Below are 528 nucleotides of genomic sequence, written 5' to 3'. Positions count from 1 at the left end.
GGGCGGCCCCGCGCATGCGCCACAGCGGAGCACGCGCGCTGGGCGCCGCCTCAGCTGCCGCGGAGTTCATTCGGTAGGAATGGAGCTCTGAGATCATCGGGTACAGCCCGTGTCCCAGCGCCACCGTGTCAGCCTGACCGTGGCACTAAGGGTGACGTCCAGTCTGTCCGTAAGCACCGTCAGGAACGGTGACTCTTGGGCAGGTAATTCCAATGTCTAATCACCCTTACTGTGAATAAATTTTTCCTAATGTTCAACCTAAGCCTCCCCTGGTGCAGCTTGAGGCTGTGTCCTCTCTTCCTGTCACTTGTTTGGGAGAAGAGGCCAAGCCCCACCTGGCTACAGCCGCCTTTCAGGGAGTTGTGGAGAATGATAAGGCCTGAGCCTCCTTTTCTCCAGGCTGAACACCCGCAGCTCCCTCAGCTGCTCCTCACAGGACTTGTGCTCCAGGCCCTTCACCATCTAAGCTGCCCTTCTCTGGACCTGCTCCAGTCTCTCAATGTCCTTCCTGAACTGAGGGGCCCAGAA

The 528-nt window shown here is 58.5% G+C and overlaps 1 protein-coding gene across 1 annotated transcript in view; it reads right to left on the bottom strand.

The window, feature by feature from the left end:
• Nucleotides 1–16, bottom strand: part of SPATA5L1 (spermatogenesis associated 5 like 1) — a 7290-nt gene extending 7274 nt beyond the window's left edge. The window contains 1 exon segment of the mRNA XM_017742546.1: nt 8–16. Within this exon segment, the coding sequence (XP_017598035.1) occupies nt 8–16 (9 nt within the window).
• Between the last annotated feature and the right edge of the window lie 512 nt (nt 17–528).

This window comes from Corvus brachyrhynchos, unplaced genomic scaffold (assembly GCF_000691975.1).
Source record: "Corvus brachyrhynchos isolate BGI_N302 unplaced genomic scaffold, ASM69197v1 scaffold97, whole genome shotgun sequence".
Lineage (NCBI taxonomy): Eukaryota > Metazoa > Chordata > Aves > Passeriformes > Corvidae > Corvus > Corvus brachyrhynchos.
The sequence above is the reverse complement of the archived record's forward strand: the minus strand, read 5'-3'. Positions and strand labels throughout refer to the sequence as shown.